Source organism: Pteropus medius, unplaced genomic scaffold, assembly GCF_902729225.1.
Source record: "Pteropus medius unplaced genomic scaffold, Ma_sr-lr_union100, whole genome shotgun sequence".
NCBI classification, from domain to species: Eukaryota; Metazoa; Chordata; class Mammalia; order Chiroptera; family Pteropodidae; genus Pteropus; species Pteropus medius.
In genome coordinates, this window is record NW_024349802.1 from 314,815 (window position 1) to 332,843 (window position 18,029).

General features: G+C 59.4%; 1 protein-coding gene across 1 annotated transcript in view; it reads left to right on the top strand.

The window, feature by feature from the left end:
* Window positions 1-16,349: 16,349 nt before the first annotated feature.
* CFAP46 (cilia and flagella associated protein 46) overlaps window positions 16,350-18,029 on the top strand; it is a 69,205-nt gene continuing 67,525 nt past the window's right edge. The window contains exons 1-4 of the mRNA XM_039835921.1: window positions 16,350-16,467; window positions 16,633-16,757; window positions 16,916-17,047; window positions 17,533-17,597. Coding sequence (XP_039691855.1) covers window positions 16,419-16,467; window positions 16,633-16,757; window positions 16,916-17,047; window positions 17,533-17,597 — 371 coding nt within the window. The 5' untranslated portion in view covers window positions 16,350-16,418. The remainder of the gene's footprint in view (window positions 16,468-16,632; window positions 16,758-16,915; window positions 17,048-17,532; window positions 17,598-18,029) is intronic.

Below are 18,029 nucleotides of genomic sequence, written 5' to 3' on the forward strand. Positions count from 1 at the left end.
TAGCTGGATTTTAAAGTCTCTTAATCTGCTTGCTCCGAAGAACTTGTGTGGATGGTGGCTGCCTTCCTCTCCTCCCCGCAGAGCGAAAGCTGAGGCCTGACCCTCTGCTCGTGGCCGCAGCTGCGATGTGGAGGCCTCCGGTCTTGCGCCTGTTGCAGTGAGTTCTCAGCACCCCGCATCCATGCAGCGCTCCTCCCGGAGCAAGGAACCTGCTCCACCAGAGCGGACACAGACGCCTGGCCACAGGGATGGCTGCATGCACGCCAGGGTGCTTGTTCATCACAGTCACTGACCCTGTGTGAACGGAACAGATTCACTGCTCGTCTCTGCTGCACGCGCACCACCCACCGCTGGCTGACGGAGGATGTGCATGGTGTTAAGACGCCTTTTCGATCACGGTTTCACTGTAACCACTGCCCAGAGCGGGGCGTTTCCGGTGGGCGCTGAATGACTTAGTCCCTGGGACGAGTCACGGCGGCGTCAGAGCGGCAGCATTTACGTGGTGAAGACCGCAGGGGGGACACCAGGCGGAGACCTCGCAGTCCGCCCGCTCACCATGCCACATGCGATGATTCACTTCCAGAAAGGAAACCTGCAGAGGTTTGTCCCGTGGTCCCTCGGGGGACCACGGTCACAGGAGTCGGAGACCTTGTCCTGGGGCAGAACCGTTAGTCGCAGTGCGAGAAACAAGCAGCCCGCTCTGCAAGCCCGACGCTGCGGCCTGAAGATTCCGGAGACGCGCCGGAAAGGAGCTGGGAGCGGATGGCAGCAGCCCCGCCCGCCTGAGCTTCTCGGGTGCGTCTCCCTCAGTCCTTGGGCCAGCTCTCCCTTCCCACAGGGTGAACTTGGGAGTCCCTGAGGACTTGCCAGCGTCCTCCGCACCTTGCAAGCATCCTCCGTCCCTTCCCAACTTCCGCCCCTCTCCAGCGGCCCTCGTAAACTTCCCAGCGCTCTCCCCTTCCCGGCAGCCCCCGCGCTTTCCCGGCGTCCACCGCAAATCCCTGGGCCGTCACCTCCGCCGCTGGTACCAGCCTCTCAGGAGCACGGAGGGTTCTCCGTATCGAGACGCTTCTTCACCGACTCTCTCGTGTCTCGGCTTCGAGTAGCCGCGGCGGCCGCAGTCGGGCCAGCCCCGAGGCGCAGGCGTCCGCGGCTCTCCGAGAGCCCGTCACGCAGTCACTTAGGTGCGGGGTAGGAAGCTCGTGGGGCTGGGGCAGTTGTTCCGAACCCGCCCGCCATCTGCACACGCACAGATGAGCAAAGCAGTGGTCTGTCCTGATCTGAAGAACCCGGGGCCTCAGGTGTGTGGGAACCTGCAGGATGTGAGTGCGACGTCTTCATGTCGGAGCCGTCACACCCCTCGGCGGACGGGGGTCCGCGCTGCACGGGAGCTTCCTGCCAGCCTCGCGGGCAGCATGGGTTTGTAGAAAAGCCCAAGGAGCAAGCACAGGAGGGCGTGAAATTCACCACAGCAGGGAATTCATTTTCTCCATCCAAAGCCTTGAGGAAAAGTTGGGGGATTTGGTCGAGGTGCTCATAGCAATGATCTCAAAAATGGGGGTGCTGCCGTCCCCCAGTCACAAGACATTGGGTACCGTCGCCTGGGTTCTGCCCTCGGAGACCCTTGCCCACCAGCTGCTGCTCCCATAGTGCGAGGACCAGGAGATATGCTTCTTGGAGTTCGCCAGCCTTCAGCGCCAGAAATCCCAGGGCTGTGGGATACCAATGGTCTTCACTTGCTGGAGGGAGCTGCCTGCACCGACCTTGAGTGCCAGGGACAGGAGGGGAAGTCACCAGAAGGCCAGGCCTCGGGGTTATGGGGAACATGCCCCTGAATGCAGGCCCTGCCCAGAGCCTCACCTGACAGCACCCAGCCCTGCTCCGGGGACCCTTTTGTGTCATGGGGGTGTGACCTGGGCAGGCACACAAAGGCCTCTGCTCAGAAGGGCCGCAAGCTTCGTTTAATGCTTTGCTTTTTCTGTCTTGAAATTTTTCATAATTTTTAAACAAGGACCCCATATTTTCGTCTGTACTAGACTCCAGAAATTAAATAGCCAACCCTACCTAGAGGCCATAGAGGGCTTTAGGTCAGCAGGACAGGCCATGAGGGGCATCTAGGAGAAACAGGGTGGGCATGTTGGCAGGGCAGGCTGCATGCACCTTTGATGGGAGTCCTCTCCCTGTAGGCTGCCCTGCCGGCTCTGTCACCATCGTGAGGAATTTGGTGACAGGTGGATGGATATACGAGGGCGCGCTAAGCCTGCCAGCCCTGCCAGGCATCGCGGCCTGGGTCAGGTTTCACATCTCTCAGGACACTTTCTTTACCCCAGGGTGAGATGAAAGGCAGGTACCCTGGTGGCTTTCAGTGCCCAACACACACAGGGGGGCGGGCATCCTCGTGCCACTTGGTCAGGGCCTTGTCCATTCATCTGTGGGCCAGGGCCCGCCCCTCACCTGGCATTTGGGAGCCTCGGGCCACCACTGCTGGATTTGGGGACAGGGAGAACTGTGGGGCCCTCGTGCACAGGGAGGGCACATGTACATTGGAGGGGGATGCATGCACATCAGCCTGGCCACACTGCAGTTGGTGCCCTGTCCCCCACCTCGCCCACACAGCATGCACTGGAAAACATTCAGGTTGTCACGGCAGCTTTCTACGTTAAATAAATAGTTTAGATCTATTTGTCAAAAATAATTCTTACATCTAGGTTGTTAAAATCCATTAGCCATGGAAAATTCTCTGTGCGTCAGAGCATCTGTTTCACTGGCAGTTTTTAACAGGAGGTTTCTTCGTTTTCTCTCCAAGGCAAAAATGACCCTTTTAAAACCTTCCTTAGAAGTATTTAGAGTATACAAAACGTGACTCTGGAGAAAACCACAAGCAAGACAGGAGTAAAGGGTGTGCACTCCCAGTGCGTGCGCTCTTCTGCACAATGTCTTTGGTGCCATACCCGGTTCCTCCGGGGCGATGTTGACAGGAACGCAATTTCTGGGGCGATTCAAATAGAATTGGTACAGATCCTTCAGGTTGGAAGGTTCGAGAAGGGCCCGCCCCACGTGGGCACCTCCCTGACCCTCGCACTGGGGCCCCGGGGCCCTTTCTTTTTCCGACTTGCTGTGGGAGGCTCTCTCCATGGAGAGAAAGGCCCCCGGACGGTGGCCGCCCTGTGCTGCATGCGATGCCTCGTAGACCCCGCGGCCCTGACACTCGGGATGGAGTCTGGGGTCCGTGTGGCAGCTGTCCAGGCTGGCGGGTTCTCTGCACATGGTGACGAGGACAGTCTCATCATCACGTGGCAGTGGGAATGCTGATAGGTCAGGGGAGAGCCTGTGGTAGTCACATGCCCAAGGAAAGGTCTGTCGCTGGGAGCTGGCGCTGACCAGCCCGAGCACCTGAGGGAAGCAGCAGGACGTGGGTCCGTGTTTCAAACGCAAACTCGCTTCCTCTCTTTTAAGTCTGTCAGTTTCCTGTTTTTTTTTCTCTTCGATGGCAGCGCTAAGTCGCCATCCTTCCCTACAAGCCCTTGTCGGCCCTAATGCAGCTCCTGCGGGGTGAGCGGTGCTTCACCCCGATTGTGGTCCCTGGTTTGTCTCCCAAGAGCTCAGCGCATGCTGCTGGCAGCCGGCAGGGTGCGGCCTGTGCTCCCGCCCACCAGCTCTCCGGTCCCACCTCTGGTTCTTCTGCCTGGCGGCTGGGGGTGACGTGGGTGCTAGGCCCGCCGGGTCAGCTTTGCCTGGGGACCCCCGGGCTCCTTGACTGGCAGCTGTGGCGAAAGCTCCTAGGTAGAGCAAGAAGGAGATGCTCACCCTCCCCCTTATTCTGAGCCCAACTCTGAGGTCATCTGGGCCCCCTGGAATCCTCCCACCTGTGCCCTGGGTCTCACAGCCCATCCCTGCCCTACCTGGCTGGCCCCAGAGGCCCTGCTGTGCCCAGGTTCCTGTGCCTTCAGTCTGACCTTGGCTCCAGCCCCAGGCAGCTGCCTGGACAGGGCACCTCGGCCATGCTCTGCCTCCCTGCAAAGGAGTGGACCGCCAGGTTGGTGTTGGTGATGTCACCTGCTGAGACCGAATTTGGGCTGGGCATGGGCAGGGGGAGGGCAAGCCCTGGCGACATGACCTTCCTCTGCAGTCAGACACCCGATGGGGCCTCTCTCTCTGATGGAGAATTGAACTGCGTCCTCCACTGCACCTGGCCTGAGACACGCCACCTTCCAGCCTCCTGGTCATGCTGCTTAGTCCTGTTTGCTTTGTGTGTCTGACCCTCTGCACCCGCAGACCCCACGTCCCAGCCCAGGATGTGAAGCCTACGGGCCCAGGTCTCTGTTCACAGGTGTGCACAGCGGGGCCTGGCACCCCACAGGTGCACGGCACAGGCTTGCTGGGGAGGCGTGGAGGCCATGCTCAGCTAAACGGAACCACGCCCACAGGCAGAGGGCCATTTCTCAGCGTGAGTCTCATTTTCAAACTGATTAAGAAGGCGAGCGCGTGTGACCTCAGATAAAACCGTGCCTGCTTGTCGGGTGTTGGACCGTAAAACCTCAATGGCTGTCAGGATAACAAAGGTTACTAGCAATCTAATTAGAAATCTCTTGTTGCAACCTTTGCTTTGGGTAGCGTTCCCACTCCAGACGTGCCATGTGGACAGACACACCAGCGGGTGGCTTTTTGTGCCCCTCAGCAGTCATTCTAACACCCGCTCTCCCTCCACCCCAGTGGTTATCACGGTGGGGCCAGAACACCACGGAACGTGTCAAACGCACGTCCTTGGCCCCTACACGGACTGATTCAGACTCTCGGCGGCTGGGCTGGTAACTGTGCTTTGACAAGGCTCCAGGAGGCTCCAGTGCTTGCTTGAGTCTGAGAACCCTGCTGTATAGTCTCGGCAGTTTAATCATCACATAGTTGACATTCACAAATGAGACACATGCCCTTGCACGTGCCCAGATTTCATGTGTGAAAATCACAAAGCAGTAGAAATCAATTACCTAATCTCTTTTCCTTTTTCCTTTCTTAACGTCGTAGCCAGAGGATTATTTTGCAAATCCATGAGTACTTGCTGAAGTCACACCAAAGATGACTCGGGAAAGGCTGCTAACAGGAAAAGGCAGGACTGCCCATTAAGAGGACCATGCTTATTCGTCTGTCGCTGGTTGCTCCTGACCACGAGAGCATACGCCCTGGAGAACGAAGGGAGGGGGCGGGAGACACCCACAAAATGCTGTGGTTAGGAGGTGGGTGGACCCTGACCAGATGAAGCAGAGACGCCCGAGACCCACTGCAGGGGGAGCCTGGCGTGGAAACGGGACTGCGACCTAGAGGCTCAAGGCCGTGGTCCCTGTGACAGGCCTCAGTCCTGCCGCCCACTCCCTTTCCGCTGGCCACGTCCCGCCTCCTTACTGTGGCGAGAGGAACAGCACTCTGAACCCAGAGTGCCAGGGTCCACGGGAACAGTGCCATCGATGGCTGGTACTTGCTGAGGCCACGTGTCACTGTCACAAGGCTCAGAGTCTCTGTAACTCACCAGGGCCACATGGAGGGGTCCCAGAAGCTGACTCACTGTGGGTCAAATCGTCTCTGGAGCAAAACTGCAGACCTGCCTCTGGACAACCTTTTAAGACGTGCCCAGAACACTGCCAGCCGGACGTGGGAGAGCCACCAAGCACCGATAACAGCGGGGCACGCGGGAGTCCTCAGTATGCGTCAGCCACAGCCATCTCCACTGTCACCACCACCAGCACCACCGTCACCGTCACCGCCATCATCCATAGTCGGCGGCTTACTAGATGGTAGGACCCAAAGGCCACTTCTGTGACCTGGAAAATGCTGAGGTTATGGATGGGATGGAACACGATTTGATTGTGAAGGGAGAACGGAGAGCTGTCCTTACAGCACAGGGTCGGCGCTGCAGTGACTTCTGCGGGCCTGCGGGGGCGGGGCCCACAAGGGCGTGGCCACCGGGAGGGGGCACTGGGGCGTGTTACAGGGAGGTGGGCACAAGGCGCACGGCCGTCCCCCCACCTGCCCGAAGCCCGTCAGCGAAGCGCGCTTCGAGCCGAGCTTCCATGCGCTTCCTCGTTATCCCCGTTTGAGCAGAAGGACCTGGTTTCCTGAATAAAACCCGACATGAACCTGGGTGCACCCTTCTCCTCCGAGCCTCTGACGGACCCAGGCCCAAGGCTCAGGGGCGCCTGAGCAGCTTGCCCTCTGCACCAAAGGCCCCTCTGTCCTCATCGTCAGGGGTTAAGCCTCCAGACACCTCAGCGACATCACACCAGAGGGAACTTGAACCCACGTGATGCCTGGGGGAGCCCAGGTGCCATAACACTTAAGGGCAGCGCCTTGGCAGGAAAACTCAGGGAATCCCAAGGTTAGGCCACATCCTGCAGCCGGCGTTTGTTGGTATGATGCCAGGGACGCCCATGAAGGCACGCCAGGAAGCCCTTGTCATCCAGGCCTCCACTCCCTGGAGCAGGCCCAGCACCCAGTGTGGGCAGGAGGAAGACTCACCTTTGCAGGACGGTTCATCTGGTGCTCCCCGCCCCCCAGCCTGGGCCAGACGCCCCTCACAGCTCATGCTGCCGGGCCCTATGTGTCGACGGTGCGCTAGCCACTCCCTCCGGACCAGCACCCCGTGGGTAGCCCAGGCCCTTCCCAGAGCTCAGCCGCTTTGGCCCTCATGTCCTGGGCTATGCCCCCTGGGGATGGAGATCGTCCAGACCTCTGTGTCACACAGCTTCGAAGACCTGACAGAGCCGCTCTGTGCAGACTCCCTGGGAGCAGGGGCACACAGCTCACCGCTCGGTCGGCTCGGAGCTCTCCTCGGGGACACTTGGTTTTGCTTCTTCCCGTGATTGTTGGTAACCTTCCAGAAACGTCTTTGGGTCAGGGTCAGAGGGTTCAATGTCTTAAAAAATAAATCAGACGGTCCCTCCAGGGTCCAGGGTGCCTCTGAGCCAGCACTTTGGGAGTGCTTCCCTGGGAGTGGATGGCTGGCTGTCACTCCATCAGGAGATGGACCCCAGCGCGAGCCTGTGACAAGAGCAGGTCACACTAAGCCACAGGTGTCCTTTGCGACTGAGCAAAACAGACCAGCACTGGGCCTGGCCTGACGTGTCCGGGTGCCACAGCACTTCCGACCAGAGCTGCCTCTCGGAACCGCGAGCAGACATCTAGGCCTCTGTGCTGTTCTGAGCTAGGGGGCGGCCCCCAGTAGCAGAGCTACAGGACAACTCACTGGCCCCTCCTACAGCTGCCAGGGCCTTCTGGGGACCCTCTGAGCAGCCCCGGCACCCATGGGCCGCAGTGGGGAGGAAACCAGGTGTCCAGGCACCGGGCGCCTTCTCCACAGCCTGCACGTGACAGGAGAATGTGCCCCGCGGTTTCTAGGTCGCTGAGGGCTGCTCAGGCTATTTTTAACTGGATCGCCCGAACTTTTTATGGAAGGACTGGGGCGGATTTTTCTTTTCCTGTTCTGTGGTTTCTACCACTGATGGCAAAATCTGTCTTCAGAAATCTAAGAAAAGGGCTCCATAAAACTCAGTAATAAAACTGGGGGAAATTATGTATTTATACTTTTTTAAGTTGGAATTCTTTTTGGAAGCTGGCAGATTGGGTTTTTCCAAGGTTGCTGTATGTCATCATGGGAAAAGCCAGTATCCATCACCTTCCCCATGCTGAGCTCTGCCATGTGCCCAGGAAAAGCAGCCTGAGGGGCTGTGACCCACCGGGGACCCTTCCCCCAACAGAGAGGGGCCAGAGGGAGGGCGGCAGTACAGCAGAGGGGTGCTGGCCCCTGTCGTGGGGTGAGGTGGTCTAAGGCCCCACGGGGGAGTCTGCAAGTGTCCTCGACACGCATGGTTGTTAGTTTCATGCGCTCACCTTCTCCAGTGCCCCAAACTGCCTGGCCAGTGTTCTAGCCCTGGCACCCTGCCTGCCCAGGGGAAGTGGCCAAGGGGAGGGTGTGGGAGGTTGTCAGGGGCCATGGGGATGGAGGTGATGCGGGGCTGAGCCTGCAGCCAAGGCCCCGACTTCAGTGCGAGGTCGACCCTCTGGGCACAGGGAGCCTGGCTGCAGGACCACCGGCGCCCTCCTGTGGGCACCTGTGCTGCCTGCACTGGGCGCCCAGAGAGCAGAGCGGCCTTGGCTGCCGCCCTGCATGCAGCTCAAAGCCTCTCACACGGCTTATTACCAGTATTTCTCACGCTCCCCTTCACGGCGACGTGGCTTGTAATAACAGCATCTGCGTTGGGCCTTTGCCCCATTTCTGGCACAGAGCTCCTCAGATCCTTGGAATTTCCTAAGCAATGAGAGTGACACAGGTGTCTTTCGTTATGTTAGAGAGTTGATTTTGGGAAAGCCCCTCAGGATGGGGTAGGGTGGCCGCCCCCCCCAGGGAAGCCACCTGCTGTGGGAGGGAGAGGGGGCTGGAGCTCGGGCTCAGTCGCTGATGGCCAGTGATGTCATCAATCACTCCAGCAACAAAACCTCCGAGGAAACCCAAAAGGACCAGCCGGAGAGTCGGGGCTGGTGGATGTGGAGAGGAGGGGACGGTGGCCCCTGCACAGGCGAGGAATCCCCTGCCCGCCCCCGTGCCCCTGTGCGGCTCTTTCCCCTGCTGTTCCTGAGTTCTGTCCTTTATGATAAACCGGTTCTGAAAACGTGTCTGAGTCCCGTGAGCCACTCTGGCGAGTCAATCGAACCTGCGGAGGGGGCAGTGGGAACCCCCGACCAATAACCATTGGAGTAGGGGCTCAGGCGGTAACCTGGGCTTGCGGTTGGAATCCGAAGTGGGGTGGGGGACAGTTGTGGGACTGAGGGGTCTGACGCCATCTCCAGGCAGATGCTGCCAGAATCGAGTTGAATAGTAGGACACACAGCTTGTGTCGCAGACCTGCCTGTGGTGTTCACACACACACACACACACGTGCACACACACACGTACGCACTCACGCACACGCACATGCACACACGCACCCTGCAGTTCAGTCTTCCTTTTACTGAATTCTGGAACTGAAGTCTGGACGAAGACCTCTGCAGTGCCCCCTCCCCCTGAGCGTGCAACCACTGGGGTAGTTGGCTAAATGGTATCCCTCAAAAAGATTGTCCCCTGGTCCCAGCGAGGGTGAGTTTATCTGGACGAGGGTCTCTGCACCTGCGGTTAAGGGTCTCAAGACGAGGTCGTCCTGGATTTAGGATGAGAGAAAGAAGAGGGAGGTTTGGGACAGAGACACGGGAGAAGGCCAAGTGATGACAGAGGCACGGGTCGGGGCCAAGGAACGCCTGGGGACACCAGGAGCTGGAAGAGGCAGGAAGGAGCCTTCCCCGGGCCCTCGAGAGGGAATCTAAACTTGACTTTGAACTTCTGCCTCCAAAACTGTGAGAGAGTACATTCCTGTTGTTTGAACGACTCGTTTTGTGCTGATTTGTGCCGCAGCCGTAGGAAACCAATGGCCAGTGTGTCTGTCGCCAGGGCCCGTCACTTCTCCCTTCTGCTGACGTGTGGCTTTGGGGGTGATCTTGGGAGCAGCCTGGGGCCGTGTCCACCCGGGGGTATCTTCCCCCCAGGGAGTGTCTTTGCTGTCCTAGAAGTGACAGCCCAGCCTTCTCCTAGCAGCTTCTGAGGCGGAGCTGGCACAGGCTGCTCTCCTCCCAAGGACTCTGGATGCCCCACTGACAAAGGCAGGTGCCAGAAAGTGGTGGCGGGTGGACAGCTGGACGGAGGGGTGTGGCCCACGGAGGTGGAGAGAAGACCTCGGAGGGATCGGGACTCAGACAATGTGGAGAGCTGTTTGAACAAAACTGACACTCGTGACAAACACGGTCGATGTCCAGTCAGCCTGTGTTCATCAACCCCTTTAGTTTTCACTTGGGGCGGGAGATCATTTAAATTTACTTTCAATAACTCACAACATGAGGGCTGTTGCTCTTGCCCACTTAGTTTTCTTGAGAAAGACTGGAAGGTCCTTGCCAGAAGAGAAATGAGTTGACAACTTAGTAAATATTGCGTAGACGAGCAGCCTGCTGGGCCCTTCTGGGTCCTTCTGCTCTGGGATTATTTCCTTAGGCGGAAGTACCAGGCCTGCAGGGGGCCGTGGGCGGGGCTTCTTCCCAGACACCTGTTTAAGGCAGAAGTTCATTTCATTTTCCAATTCACTGAAGAAATTTACACTTATGATGACGGCTCCCAGAACGCGGAGTCCAGTTCCCGAAGTCACTGATCAGCTCAGCTGGACTCTGGTCTGGTTTCTGTTCAGGCAGGGATGGGCTTGCTGTCCGCCCCCACCTAGAGGGGTGGTGTCGCTCCAGGGGGAGACAGGCAGGAGGGCAGTGCCTGCTGGGGACACACTGGCTCACACATCCACACACACGCATGCTTACACACACACGCACGGTCACACGTGCTAATGCTCATGGTCACATGGCCACGCACATGTGGTTATGTGCTCGCATGCTCTCACGCTCACATGGTCACACGTGCGAACATGCTCACAACATGCGCACATCACGCAAGTCGCATACAGTGACATGCACACATGCTCACACATATGCTCATGCACACACGCTCACACTCAGCCACACTCACACACCCGCCGTCCTCAGAAGACAGGGTGATAGGGAGAGGCCACACATGCCATCGCCAGGCTGGCCTTCACCCAGGGTCACCCAGGGGCTCCCCGGGCCCAGGCAGGAGGCTGGCGGTTTCCACTTGCACAGAAGTCTGACATTGCTGGCTTCCCCTGCATCCTGAGCCCAGTTCTGGCTCCAGCCTTTGCGAGTGTCATTAAAGCAAACCTCAGTCCAAAAGCTTCCAAGTCCCCGAGACACTGGTTGACATCACGGACTGGTGACACCTCCCTTCTCGCCCCTCGCAGCTTAGCGGAGCACGCCACCCGTGACGGGGAGCAGAGCCGCGCCCCCGCCCGCAGGCTCGGTTTGTGGGTACAGACGCTGTGTCCCCATCCCGCCGACCAGCACACTCCCCGAGGCCCGAGCTGCCCCGTCTGGGCTCCCGTGAGCTCTTCCCACCGAGGGACAGTCCGTGGCGCCTCGGGGACAGGCCCGGGACCGCTGGGCTGGCGGCTTCAGGCTCGGCTGCAGGAGGGCCGCTTTCCCGCGGTGTGAGGCAAGAGCACGTTCTCTGGAGGGCACTTGGCTTCGTGGTGGGCCTGCCCCAGGCGCAGGCTGGGATGCGGGTCTGAGTGTGTGTTTACTGGGAGGAAGTCTCAGGGGAGCACCATGAGGAGGAGGTGTGGAAGGGGAAGGAGGCAGGCAGGAGGGTGACAGGACAGGAACGAGGAAGAGCCCCTGAGACCTGGAGCTCAGTGCTGCTGTGGCCCACGAGGGTAGAGGGAGTCCCTGGTTCCACCCCGCCCCCCGCCTCCCGTGAGTGGTTGAGAGCTGCCCCCCAGCTCCCAGCAGCCTCTGGGAGCTGACCTTCTGCCCCTTTCGTGAGCTGCCTGGAAGGTCAGGGGAACACATGTGGCCACAGCCCTGAGTGTTCTGAGCACAATTAAGGAAACTAAGGTCCCACGAGCGGTGGGACCAACATTAAGAACAGACATGAATCCGCCGCGTTGTGGAGGTGGCCGCTCTCGCTCTGCAAGGTGGCCGTCCCTTCTTTGGACATGCTTTCACTACGTCTACCCCCTAATTCTGGGTCCAGCCCAACGCACTCATTTACATCTGCATTCCAGCCCCTGCCCCTCTCCGGAGGACGCTATGGGGCTGAGAATTCCAAGCTCCTAAGCATGGCTGAGTCTTTCTATTGACCAGCCCTCACCCAGGACTCGCCCAGGAGCCACCCGGTGTCACCTCATGAGAAGCAGAGGTGCTCCTGGTGCTGTTAGGGCCCAGGCTGTGCCAGGGTTTTAGGGTTCTATGGCAGGAGGCGGGGCAGAGACCGCAGCTCGCTTTCTCTTCCCTCAGAGGGAAGTCGCCGGGGCAATTCCAGAAGGCTCCCCTTGCCACGTGGCTTTGTGCACCACGGGGACCCCTCCTGGCACCCTTTTCCTGACCTTCTGCCCCTTTCGTACCCTCAGACCAGAGGAGGAAATCCACCAGCCCACCCTCCCCAGCACCAAGCGCCTGGGGCAGGCCGGTCGTCAGGTCCTAGCAGGTGGATCCCATTAGGGACCGGCCAGGTAGGAGGACCCTTCATAGCTGCCTTCCTGCAAGGTCCCCAAAGAGCCGCCATCGTGAAGCCAGCATTAGCAGTCACGTGGGTGCTGGCTTCCACCGGGGGGCTGAAGTCTGCATCATCACGAAACCTGTCCACAGCCTCCGCCATGCCGCGGAGTGAAGGAGATACGTTTGTGGGGCAGAACTGTGTTACTCCACAGAGGGGTCGCGGCTGCCTCTGGTCCTGGCACCACAAGCAAAGGGGGTGTCCCCATTTTGGGTACATGAGTGTGTGGGGAGTGGGCCTGGGAGGGTTCCCTTGAGATGGATGAGTCGGGCTCAGCCTTGCTAACGGCTGTAAGGATGGAGCGCCGCTCCGCTTTGCTGCTGAGGCTGCTCCACAGTGGCCCCCTAGCCCTGGGCCTCCGGGCAGACGTATTGAGCTGGTGAGAGAACTAGCCCATACATTCCTAGGGCAGCGGTCCCCAACCTTTAGGCACCAGAGACTGGTGCTCCCACGAGAATCTAAGGCCTGAGGACCTGAGGCAGAGCTGAGGCGGTGATGCTGGCACTGGGGAGCGGCTGCAGATGCAGATGAAGGTTCGCGCGTCGCCTGCTGCTCACCTGCTGTGTGGCCTGGTTCCTAACAAGCCACGGACCGGTCCCGGTCCACGGCCCAGGGGTTGGGGACTCCTGTCCTAGGGGACAGGTGTGCAGAGCTATTGCTGGAAATTCCAGCAGTAACAAAGCGGGTATTGGAAAACGAGGTTGAAGTTTCCTGGCTGAAGCCCTGTGGCCTTCCCAGCCCACCCAGACGATCCCGCGGCTGGAGGCATCTCCAGCCAAGTAGAAGTCACCATTCTGTGGTGACAGTGGGACTCTTACGTGCCCTGCGCCCCCCACTCCCCAGCCAGTCAACGCCAACTTGTTCTTTAAAGTCAAGTCATGTGACCCGCATGAGGCTGGGAAGGGCAGGTAAACAAAATCCAAAGGGTGAAGGGAAATGGTCAGTCTATGGAGAGCGGATAAAGGACGAGCATCCAGAATACACAAGGCACCCGGGGACTCCGCAGCGAGAAGACACACAGCCCGACTCAATGACGAGGCAAGAGGCTTGAACAGAACCACTTGAACCAAAGACGTGCCACAGAATCAGACCCAAAGGTCCAGCGGGCACGTGCGAGGCGCTCGGCACCATCACCGCCCTGCATCCGAAACCGTGTAGCCCAGCAGCCCCTCCTCAGCGTCTGCCCAAAAGACATGACGACAAACGTCCCCTGAGCACCTGCACGTGGAGCAGCGCTCTGTCCTTACGGCAGTTAACGAGGCGGAAGAGACTGCATCACGCACCCAACTCGGGAAGAACCACACACGCGGCTCAGTTAAGCAGAGGTGAGCACCGGAGGAGCACTTAATGATTTGAAACTGGAAAATGACAGGATCGATAAATAAATCCCAAAGCTCGTTCTTTATAAAGGTGAAAACCATAGAAAAGCCCTTAGCTAAGCTAACCAAGAAAAACAGACACAAAATGAAGAAATAATAATAAGAAAATAGCCCCGGATACAGAGAAAACAAAAAACAACCATAAAAGGCAACTTTGTCTGACTCTAAGCATATTAAGATCTGGATGAAATGAATGCTTTCCTGGAAAAATCTAAATTGCCAGGTTGACTTAAGAGGAGCCAGTCGTCACAGATGAAATAAGATTTTGTCAAAGAGCTACAGCCCTCGACACACACGCAAACACATACATACATGTATGCACACATCTGCACAGCGACATACACATGTACACACATCCACAGACATGAAAACACACATACATACGCATGCGCACATATCCACGCAGACACACGCAAGTACACAAGCAGAAATACATACACGCGGACATGAAAAATGCATGCCTGTGCACGTGTTCCCACACAAGCACACGTACACAGATACACACATCGTGATACATACACGCAGGAGGAAACCGTCCAGTGTCATGAGTTGCACCAAACCTTTACTTACAGGGTCATGGCACCAGTTCGAGAGCACAGGAAAAAGACAAGTCGAGGGATTCTTTGTCCGAGGAGCGATGGTGGACTGGCCGCTGGCGTCACGAGTGAGGTCGGATTCCCAGTAGCACGTTAGCAGGAACAGACCCTCCCCGCCCGCCCTCAGCCCCGCGCACGGCTGGCTCCATCTCACCGTCTGCCTCCAGGGCCCAGGCAGGTCTGCCCAGTCGGTCGTCGGCAGCGGCTTGGGGCCCTTGTCACAGCGGCCCAGCCGGCGGATCCAGCGAACCTGCGGGGTCTTGCCTGGGAATGCAGACCCGGAGCACAATCTGTGTGGAAAGACAGTGACCTGAGATGCCACTCTAGGGACAGGCAGGGTGCGCTAAGGGCTTCCTGCTCCATCCAGGTGGGCGTAGGTGCCCGCTGGAGGCCAACCAGGAAGGTCCAGGAACAGTCGGGGCGGGGGCCCAGGGCCCCGAGGCTGCTGTGTTTCTGAGTTCAGCACGCCCCTCGGCGGGCAGGCGCCCCACGGCTTGGCCCACGAGAATGTGGGCTGCCTTGCCAAAGCTCCAGGCTTCTCCCGGCCTGAGCCAGGACAAGGCGGAGCGTCGGAAGTGAGGGATAAGGGGAAACATCTGGCATCCCGCAACTTCCACGCTTGATTCTCGGGGAAAAACAGCAAAAGGGCAGCCCGGACTGACCCCGACTGCCTTTGCCAAGCGAAGTGCCACTCAGTAGGAGCCTTTGCGCTCCACTCTTAATGTTCAAGGCTGCCGTGTGACCAGAACAAAGAGCTTTGATGCTCAGTGCTCGAGGGTTCAGAAAATCTCTCAGCACATGATATTTGGGAGCTATTACCTTGGCGGCTTAAATATTTGACGGCTGTGAGTAGGGTGCTGAGTGTCTTCACGCATAAGCAGACACATGGAGAACCGTCTGGGGGAACTGGCAGCTGGCGAACCCGAAAGTGAGCTTTCTGCCTTCAAGATGGTACACGGCTGGAGACCCGGAAGAAAATGTGGAGCTTAGGTCTCAAAACGACAGCCAGTGAGCGTGTTTATCATCCATACACCTGTGCACACTGTGTATGTACTTAGGTGTACATTTCACCGTGCATGGATTTTAAATTTCATCTAAAACTTAGACACAACACTGTCAGGGCCCCCAGCACTGTCCTGTGGTCTGCGTTTGCACCCTAATCTTCACCCGCAGGCAAAGTCGAAGCTCTGTTTTAAAGTGGCTCCAATTATTATTTATTTATCTTTTTTGACCCCCACCCAGACAGTGGCCCTCTCTCCTGCCCACCGGCCCACGGCAGGGCCCCCTCCCCAGCTGGCGGCCCTCCTTCTTCCGGACCTTGGCACATGCTACTGTCCTGGTGGCCTCTTTCCCCTTGTCTGGCGCCCACACCCTCTGGCTTCTGGGTCTCGGCCCAGCTGCCCCTGCTTGGGGCCCTGTCCCCAGCCCTGCTCCCTGCGCAGAGTCACACCCTGAACAGCTGGCCGGTCCCCTGCACTTGCTCTTGTGATGTCTCTGCCCACAGGCCCGCACGGCCCTGGCTGGGGGGAAGGAGCAAGTCACTTCATAGAATGAATGATGAATACCGGTGGAAGGTAAAATTGAGTGAGTGGGTGGAGTGAAGTAGGTGGGTGGGTGGGTGAGTGGTAGGTAGGTGGTGAGTGGGTGGAGTGGGTGGTGGAGTGTGGAGTGATGGAGGTGGGTGAGTGTGAGTGAGTGGGTGAGTGGGTAGGTGAGTGATGTGTGGAAGTGGAAGTGGTGGGTGAGTGTGAGTGAGTGGGTGGAGTGGAGGTAGGTGGAGTGTGAGTGGGTGCAGAGGTGGGTAAGGTGTGGAAGAGTATGTGGGTGGGTGGGTGGGTGGTGGAGTGGTGCGTGCGTGCGTGCGTGGTGGGTAAAAGAAATGCAAAGGAATATAGGCAGGGAGAACACTTGCCTTGCGAGGAGGTGAGCGGAGGAGGGAGGAGTCCAGGAGGCGGGAGGCCGGAGGCCCCTTGCGGAGCAGGGACCCAGGGCCGGAATCAGGGCGGCCGCTTGGATCTGGGCGCGGGCGACGCGGCGGGGACCTGGGGGCGTCGCCGAGGGGCAGGGGCCGGGGCAGAGCGGGGCGGGCGGGAGGGCAGGGCGGCCCCTCGCCCCGGGCCGGGAGCGCGCGCGCGCGCGCGGTTCGCTCGGGACAAATGCGGCCCCGCCGCGGACTCGTAGGACCCGGGCCGCGTCCTCTCCCGTCGCTGGGCAACGCCGGCGCTGGGCGCGGGAGAGCCGGGGACAGAGCGGGGCGCCATGGACCCGGTCATCATGCAGGAGCTGGCCCGCGCCGAGAGCCAGCAGGGTGCGCGGGGCGGCGGGACGGGCCGCCCCTCGAAGCCGCTGGGGGGCGGCCGGGGGGCGGGGGGCGTGCGCGGCCTCGCCCGGGGACCCGCGGCCACCTGACCCGGCCCGGCCTGCCGGCCTCGCCCCCGCCCGACCCCGTGGTCCGCCCCCTGCCGTCCCGCAGACGCCGCCTCCCTGAGAAGGGCCTACGAGCTGATTAAGGCCGCCAACCTGGGCAAGTCGGACTTGGACCCCACAGAGAGCTTCAGCCCCGACCTGTTCGTCCTGTGCGCCGAGCAGGCCCTGAAGGTCCTTACCCGCCCCCACCTGCGGGAGACCCTGCCCCCGGGCCTGGCTGGAAGCAGGGGGGGCGCCGAGGGCGGGACCCGGTGGGAAGGGAGGTGGGAAGGGAGGCCGCGCCCTCCAAAGCCGGCTTCAGAGACCCCTCCTGGCCCCGCCCCCTGCAGATGGGGCAGCCGGCGGTGAGCGAGGACTGCGTCCAGATGTACTTCAAGGCCAAGGGGCCCGTCACCCAGTTTCTGGGCCGAGCGCACCTGTGCAGGGCCCAGCTGTGCGCCCCCAAGTCCACGGACAACCTGGTGAGAGGGCCCCGGGGAGCCGCCCGCCCCACGTGCCGCCCTCAGCTTCCGGGAGCGGGCGGGGCCGCCACTCACGTGAACGCGCTCCTGTTCGGCCTTCGGGAACTTTTTCACAGCGGTTGCCTCGAGTCTCCTCAAAATCCCATGTCTTCTATCACAAGTTCCTGTTTTACCCCTTTCCAAAATCGTGTCTGGCCAGACACATCTTAAAGTGTTTTTCTCAAGAGTGAAGTGACCAGATTTGTTTTCAGTGATGTGAAACTTGCAGCATCTCCTCTTTGTTTTCTTCGGAGGCACTGGTGTCTGCCCTGCATCCTGTTCGACATTTGGCCTTTGCATCCTGGTGCCATGGGCCGGGGAGAGAGCAGCAGCCGGGGCTGCCAGGCCGTCTCTAGTGAGGCTAATGTTCACAGAAGTGGCCGTGAGCAGCGGCCGATGTCTCGGTGGCAAGTTCGATTTAATCGTGCACCCTTATGTCGTTTTAGGAGGAATTCGAAAATTGCGTGACTCAGTACATGAAGGCCATCAACTTTGCCAAGGGAGAACCGAGGTAGGCCTGCGGGCTCTGCCGTTTCTAAAGGGCCGCAGACAAGGTTTGGAACCAGGGGAGACCAGGGGCTCTGTTCAGACCGTAGGGTTTTGTCCTTGTTTGTGTTCTCGTGCCCCTGTGGCTGTGCCCATGAGTCTCGAGCCCAGAGCCGGGCCGCGCGCACGCGGTCCTTAGCTGTGTCCTCTGCTCTGTTCCGTGGTTTCTGGAATGTGCAGGTGGCTTTCGGCACCTCTGAGGGCCTCTCCTTTCACCAGGGCCTCTCGGGGGCTCAGCATCTTGGTTCCCTCTGTGTGCTGCCCCCACTGGCCGGCACTCGCTCTGGCCACCACCGGGGCCGAGGCCTCACATCTGCGGAGCGGATCCAGCGGAGGGGATCCGGCTCAAACTCCAGCACCGTTTTCTACTTAATGGATGCTGCTTCGTTGAAACTTG